Source organism: Pseudopodoces humilis, chromosome 2 (assembly GCF_049639895.1).
Source record: "Pseudopodoces humilis isolate 2021_Gansu_Grassland_sample_001 chromosome 2, ASM4963989v1, whole genome shotgun sequence".
Classification (NCBI taxonomy): domain Eukaryota; kingdom Metazoa; phylum Chordata; class Aves; order Passeriformes; family Paridae; genus Pseudopodoces; species Pseudopodoces humilis.
Window position 1 is genome coordinate 51,610,983 of NC_142201.1, and position 7,509 is coordinate 51,618,491.

At 51.4% G+C, this 7,509-nt stretch overlaps 1 protein-coding gene across 1 annotated transcript; it reads right to left on the minus strand.

The window, feature by feature from the left end:
- Positions 1–3,749: 3,749 nt before the first annotated feature.
- LOC102101569 (E3 ubiquitin-protein ligase PHF7-like) lies at positions 3,750–7,044 on the minus strand. The gene is made up of 10 exons (XM_088051286.1): positions 7,002–7,044; positions 6,582–6,673; positions 6,395–6,496; positions 5,991–6,115; positions 5,752–5,914; positions 5,555–5,665; positions 5,217–5,326; positions 4,952–5,070; positions 4,363–4,792; positions 3,750–4,086 (listed from the first exon to the last, which is right to left on the minus strand). Exons 1-10 carry the CDS (start codon positions 7,042–7,044, stop codon positions 3,750–3,752), a joined length of 1,632 nt encoding a protein of 543 aa, XP_087907412.1.
- Positions 7,045–7,509: the final 465 nt, after the last annotated feature.

The window sequence follows — 7,509 nt, forward strand, 5'->3', positions numbered from 1 at the left end:
AACCTTTTGTTCCCTGACAGTTACAAAGTTTCAGGCTCTTCTGGAGGTCCTGAATTAATTTTGCATGCACATTCATAGCCGTGTTCCCTCCCATGCTCAGCGTTCAGCCACAGTTACCAGGGAACAGACATTCCATACTCACCTTAAGCAATAATCTACGTCTGTCTTCCCAACCCTCTTTTTCTTCACTATGTTCATGTGGAACAGTATGATCCAAAATGTCTCAGTAATGTCTAATGACTATTTTTTTGCTAAGCTCTAAAGGTTCCTATAGCTATGAGGCAATTATCTGAAAGAAAGGAAAGCCAGAAAGCTGCTCAGCCTTTATTTTTTACCAGGACTGTCTCATGGGATTCTACCACAACTTTGACCGCAAGTAAGGATGGCAAATTTTGACTACAGAGGATTCATAACTGGGCAGCATTTTTTCCTCCTTACTCAAGTCCAGTAAGGGTTTAAAAGGGAAAAATATACAAAAGGGGCTGAAGAAGTTGTGTCGTACCTCTTAGGCGTTCATCATCTATGGAGAGCTCTATTGATCTACAAAATAACTTTGGGCCCTCTGCACAAAACAAAACACAACACCAATCAATAGGGTTCAGCACTTCTGATTCTGCTGCTGCTTCCAAAAGTCATGAATGAACAACACAACAATAAAGACAGAAGCTCTATTCTTCACATCCTTCCTATTCTCTTGCCCCCCACCACATGTCGGCTCCAACAGAAATATTTCCTACTGCAGCCTGGTGTACTAAGAAAAATGAAAGGCAGCAGCTGTCTCCCTGAACATGCTGAAATCTAAATTGCAGTGAAACAGCAGCTGTTTCATTAAATGCTCAGCAGCAGGATCCCACAGCTCCCCCCAGAAGTGCTGCCTGCCAAGGGCTGAGATCTCCATTTTAACACACCCTGAAAATCTGACAGGCTGGAAGATTGCAGGGCAGTAACGGTATGAACACAGCCATACATTTCATCAGGGTTATCTAACAAGTCTCAAGAAACGAATGTCATTTAAGCCTGTCTTGAGACTATATTCTACAAAATATAGCAAGCAATTGTTTTGGCGGCCTGTGTAATTTTTTGGGGCTTTGTATGTTTTCTTTTGTTGTTTTTGTCTTTGTTTTTAAATAGAAAATTCACTGGGTTCAGAAGAGAAAGCCCCAGATTCATTAGGATCAAGAACCGCACGGACATATGTTGCTGACAAGAACACTCAGCATTCCTAATGATAACACCAGAATGACAGGGAAAAGTTAAAGATGATATACCTACCTGAAAGGATCCAAAATGTCTCAGTAACCTGTCTAATGACTATTTTTTTGCTAAGCTCTAAAGGTTCCTATAGCTATGAGGCAATTATCTGAAAGAAAGGAAAGCCAGAAAGCTGCTCAGCCTTTATTTTTTACCAGGACTGTCTCATGGGATTCTACCACAACTTTGACCACAAGTAAGGATGGCAAATTTTGACTACAGAGGATTCATAACTAGGCAGCATTTTTTCCTCCTTACTCAAGTCCAGTAAGGGTTTAAAAGGGAAAAATATACAAAAGGGGCTGAAGAAGTTGTGTCGTACCTCTTAGGCGTTCATCATCTATGGAGAAGAAAACTAGCACTTTCTGTGCGTGGTAGAGAAAGAAACCTAGATAAGTACAAAGGGGTTTTAGCATCCTAAAAGGTCCAATCAAATCCTATGAGCATGAGTTAGAGTTGTAGTGCTTTAGAGAAATGTTATACACGGAAGAGCTTTACTCCACAGTATGCAAATAAAGCCTTCTACAAAAAAACCCCACTTTTTACACAAAAACTGACTGTGTCTTTGGCTTTTGGCCAAACCCAGTTTGGGGTTGGCCAAACCAAAACAACCCAGTCAATTTCTTGTGCTCAACTTCTCTCTCTTCACATTCAACTTCACATCCAATGGGCATCTGGGACTCTGGACTCTGTGCAGCACCAATGGTTCTCCAAGATGACTTTCATTGCTCAGACAGTGTGCAATGTCAGTTTCCCATTTCCTCAGTGCTGCCATTAATATTCCCACAGCGTCCAACTACTACAGCCAAGTAGACAACAAATACAAATGGAACTTGCCTTTCTTGGTGCTTTTCAATTTCTGACATCTCATTCTCATCAGCACCCTCAGAACTGCTCTCTTGGAAATGTGAATTCTCTTGCCACGTGACTTTTTCCCGTTTTATCACTCCAAGTACGTAAGGCTCTGCAAAATCAGCACCAAAACAGAAAGAAAGCCAAAACCAGATTATTTCTCTACTTGCCAGGAAAAATTCCTTCTTTCAAGTGAAATATTTACACTGGGGAAGACAGATTTAGGAAGGACAGAATCTTCTCCCTAATTTTTTGAGCTGTATCTCTGCTCCAGGATCTTCCACTTTGTTCTAGCTTCTCCTTTGTGTTCTGAAATATTTATCATTGCATCCAGAAGACAGTGAATAGCTCCTGAATTCAGCACAAGCATGGCGGGCTTGTTGCTTTGTGTTGTTTTTAATATTTTGGATAACTTGGCACAGTTTCCTTTCATTCCTACCTGACTGTGACTTGATTAAATATTCCTTCATCTTCATTTCATAAGGCCTCATTTTATCTGAGGTTAGGACACCCCAATGATCCTTCAGTGTCATTCAGTTTCCTTTTTCTGAAGGTCCAGGAATAGAATTCAGTAACTAACAGGATGTTCATGGACCTTGGGGTCAACTCCAGGATTTTGCTTCTCTCTCTACCTTAACACACATTTTCCTCAAAATCCTGTTGGGCTCTATGTAACTTGATATGACTGCTGTGTCACCTTTTTCCCTGTTTGAGAAGTTTAGGGGATGACAACAAGCTTTTTCACCACTCTGCAAAAATCCCAATACCTTCTTAAAGCGTGCCTCTCAAAATTCCTGAGATGCAAGCATGAGTTACCTCTCATTAATCTCCCACAACCTTGGCAAGTAGAAATGAAGATCAAAATGCTTCAGCATAATTACTGACTTCTGCTGCTGAAAATCCTCTGGATTATGACCTTCTTTACGCCATATTGCTCTACAGTGCCTGCCAGAAGCTGTTCCTTAGAAATGGCACTGTTAGGAGGGTTCTGCTGTTACCTTCTTTGATGCCCTACTCCTCTGTGTCTCCAAAGAAGGAAAACTTGAAAGCACTCGACTCCTGAGTTCTGTCGTTTTCAGGCAAAGGTCCCAGACGGTAGTCTGAGGCAGAGTCCTGAGCATCCTCTTTGTCCCAGGGTATTTCCTCTGTCTTTTCTGGTTTGACCTTTGAAGGTCCAAGCAAATCTTTTAAATCAGCAGCAGTGTCGCAATCAATTTCTTCAGACGCTTGAGGCAGTGTCTCACTCTCTTCTTCTTCCTTTTAACTGAAGGAAGGCTCTACTGAAATGAGATTGTCCAAGGACAGCAACACAGCACATGTCTTTTTCATAGACAGCTTCCTTAAGAGCCACCTTGCTCTTCATGTCTCCCTAAATGTATCCAAGCCATTAAGGATTGGTTCACTTTCAAGGGTAAGCAGTGGGGAAATATGTGTCTAAAGGCAGCAATGAGTGTCCTTTCTAATTAGCTACATCCTCAGGTGACTTTTCACTTAATAATACACGGTAACGTAGAAATCAAGAATCATAGAAACGTCAAGAGCTAATTTGGGTTTTCCACAGACCTGCAAATCTTGAGGTCCCTGTATTGACCCTTCTCACCTTCACTTACAGCAGCAAACAGAGGGACTAGAAAGAAAAGATGACACTACATGCTGCTGTTAGAGGTCCGAGTTGAGGCCCGATGTGGCTGGTGGGAGCGGTTGTTCCAGCGGGACATCTCCGACCATGTGCCCCTGCGCCTGGGCCTCTCAGCACTTGCTGCTGTCCTCCTGCTCCTGTCCTGGCGACTCCTGGACAGGACAGGTCGATTTGAGGCCTGACGTTGCAGGCGGGAATGTCTGCGTCTGGGGCATGTCCCTGAGGATGTCTCCCTTTGCCTGGGCCTCTCAGCACTTGCTGCTGTCCTCCTGCTCCTGTCCTGGCGACTCCTGGACCGGACAGGTCGATTTGAGGCCTGACGTTGCAGGCGGGAGCGGCTGCGTCTAGGGGCTGCCTGCGATGGTGTCTCCCTTCGACTGGGCCTCCCTGCCCTTGATGTTGTCCTCCTGCTCCTGTCTCGGCGACTCCTCGACCGGGCAGGTGGACTCTGGGCCTGAGCTTCCTGGCGGGAGCGGCTGAGTCTGGGGGCTGCCCTTGATGGTGTCTGCCTTTGCCTGGGCCTCTCTGCCCTTGATGTTGTCCTCCTGCTCTGGTCACAGTGACTCCTTGACCGGACAGGTGGACTTAAGGCCCGAGCTTGACAGCAGGAGCAGCTGCACCTGGGGGAAGCCTGCGAGGGTGTCTCCCTTCGCCTGGGCCTCTCAGCCCTTGGTCTTGTCCTGCTGCTTCTGTCACGGTGACTCCGTGACCGGACGTGTCTATTTGGGGCCCGACTTTGCTGGCGAGAGCGGTTTCGCCTGCGGTCAGGCCCAGCATGCCTGGAATGGACCCTGTCCTCAGGGTCCATGGAGCTGCTGTGTCTTGGCCTTGATGTGCTAGGGCTGCCGGTGTCTGCCAAGGAAGAGGCTGCATGCTGGGGGCTGCTGTGGCTGCTGGTCTCTGGAGACGGAGAACGGGGAGCCAGACCCGATGACACCGGGCTGCTGGAGCTGGGGCTGGTGGCCTCAGATTCTGAGAGGCCCTGAGAAGATTCCAGTCCTGAGTGACTGATCAGGCTGGGGCCATTGAGCTCTGGCTCATCCCTGGAGCCTGTAAGGCCAAACAGGAATGTCAAAGGCCTCCCAGGCCTGGAGCAGGCCATGACAGACCAGAACACTGCCCCCAGCCCTCCAGGAGCCCATGGGCTTTGCCATGCCCAGCCAGGGCACTGGCCCCAGCCCAGGGACACCCGGTTGCTTTGCCTCATACCTGTGCCGAGACCAGCACAGCTGTCACACTCCCAGTGGGTTGTCCTCACTGTTAGGCCAGAGCAGCGCCTGTGGGTGCCCTCAGCAGCACAGGAGGAGCACAGGAGCAGCTCCCAGGGCCTGGGGAAGCAAACGGGTTGATGGCTCTGAAGACAAAGTGTCCCAGAACAGGATTGTCCAGCTGAGCTCTTCTGGCTCCTTCTGCTTTGAGCCCTTCCCGAGACACAGGTTCCCTGCAGAGCCCCGGCTGCAGCTTCCCAACTTACCCCTCTTCCTCTGCCTCCTCCCTGCCTCTTGGGTAAAGGCATTCCCTGACATTGCACCTCCCGTGCCTCTCTCCTAGATCCGCAAAGGCATTGTTGTCCTCCCATGTTGGCTGTCTGATGGAGAAAGGAAAAGCTGATGTGTTTCTGCTGCCCTGCCCTCACAGAGATAACAGGGTGACCCTGCTCTTCATCCAATGCTTTTCCAAGTCCCCTGAGAAGTCCCCTGAAAAGCGGAAGTCCAGACTCCCTGGATGGGACAGGGCCTGGACTGCTGGGGCAGGGCCTGGCACAGCATGACACTTGCACCCTCCTGTCTTCTGAGACACGCAGAAGGACACCAACCTGATGGGGATTCGGATCCCCATGACAAACATTTCCACAAGGAATGTCTCATGATCTCTGCAGAGAGGGCAGCGGAAGTACAAAAGACCAGCACACAAGGCCTGTCCCTGCAGGGCAAACAGAAGCAGTGTGAGCCAGGCCCTGGTGCTGCTGAGCACCTGCTGTGTCCCAGGTCTGAGGGCATGGCTCCCACCTGGAGGCAGTCCCTGTGGAACCAGGCTCTTTTGCACACTGGGCACACCATGGTCTTGAAGGTCTTTCTATCCTCCACTGGCTCCATGCAGATGGGGCATTCAGTGCCCAGCTCTGGAGTCACCTGCACGATCTGCACTGGACGGTGCTCAGGGCAGTAGGTCCTGGAGGCAAAGGGATGGGCATAATGAGAAAGATTTGGTCCTTCTCCGGGGGTGGCCAGAAGGGGAGAGGAGTTACCTGTATGGGGCAATATACTGTGTGATACAGCCGCCCTCCTTGGCACAGGGCAGGTGGAACCATCTGTTGCAGTCTTCCTTCCAGCACAAGATGGTGGCCCCGCTCTGGCCACAGACGCAGCAGTGCTGGAATGAGTCAAGCAACCCCATCAGCAGCAGCTTGGGGGCCTCCCCAGGAAGCCCCAGGGCTCCGGGCAGGGCGCAGGATGGGGCCACTGCTGGCTCTCAGCCCACAGAGCCAGCTGGTGAAAGAAGCCCCTGTGCCAGAGCCTCCTTGGAGCTGCTGGGAGCCAGACTTTGTCCCACAGCTGGCTGCATGGCCAGCCTTTCTTTGTGGGGGTCTGGGCTAAGCTCTGGCCAGCCTCTCCTGGCACAAATCTCCCTGCTCTTTTGCCAGGCCCTCACCTTCTGTGCAGCCCGCCTGACTGCAAGCTGGATATCTTGATGCAGAAAACCCAGGAGTCCAACACGTTTATTTGCTTGCCGAAAAAGCAACGTGGCAAAATACTGAAGAAAATGGGAAGAGCTGATGAGGACAGGGTGGCAGGGACTGCCCATTGCAATGCTGGAGGGAGCGCTTGGAGCCACTCACCAAGCAGAACAAATGGGCGTAGAGCCCGTATTTCTCTAGTTTGTCGCCGCAGATGTCCGGGTCAGCCTCTGCACGGCGACACAGCACGCATGCTGCAGGGGACAGAGCCAATGGCAGCGGGCATGAGCAGCTCTGTGGGGCTCTCAGCCCACAGCATTGGCCCCAAGGGCTGCTCTGTCCCTGCCTGCATGCCTGGCTGATGGGCAGGCCTGGAGGTCTTGGAGAGCAGCGGCCATTGCGGGCACGGGGGTCCCAACAGCTGCCCCCTGGCCCAGCTGGGCCCCACTTGGGGAGGAAGAAGGCTTCCAGCCCCGGCCTGGCTGAATAGCTCCTGCCTCCCCCGAGCCTCTGCTCTGGGTCCCACGCTGGCCACGCCAACAGGCCGTGGGCCAGGCTGTGGGAGGGCTGCTTTGCCCTCACCTGGCTCCCTGCCATCAGGGCCCTCCTGCTCCCTGTCGCACATGGCGGCTGTCAGCGCTGAGTCCCTGTGCAGGAACGCCGCTGTCTCCGCCAGGTGCTGGTCCTCTCTCTCTCTGTGGGAGAAAGAAGAGTGTCGGGAAGTATGCAGAACAGGCCCAGAGCCACGAGGGTCCTACCCCTGGTAAGCCCTGCGTGAGCCCTGCTCCTGTCCGCTGTCTGCTCCCGTCTTAGCGTTGAGGAACACTGCCGTCTCCTCTGGATCTTCCTTCGCTGATTCTGGGAAGGGAGAGGCAAGTGAGCCTGCAACACAGGCCCAGAGCCCCGAGGTGTGGGGCCCCTCTTGTCCCTGGGCAGCTGCTTCCCTGACTTACCTTCTCCTCCCGTTGTCAGGTCGCACTGACGCATGGCCTGAGCCCAGCCTTCCCTTTTGGGGCTTTGGTCGCACAGGTCACAATGGCCACTCTGACATCAGCATCTTGCTCCCAAGATTGAGGCAGCCATGGCCTCA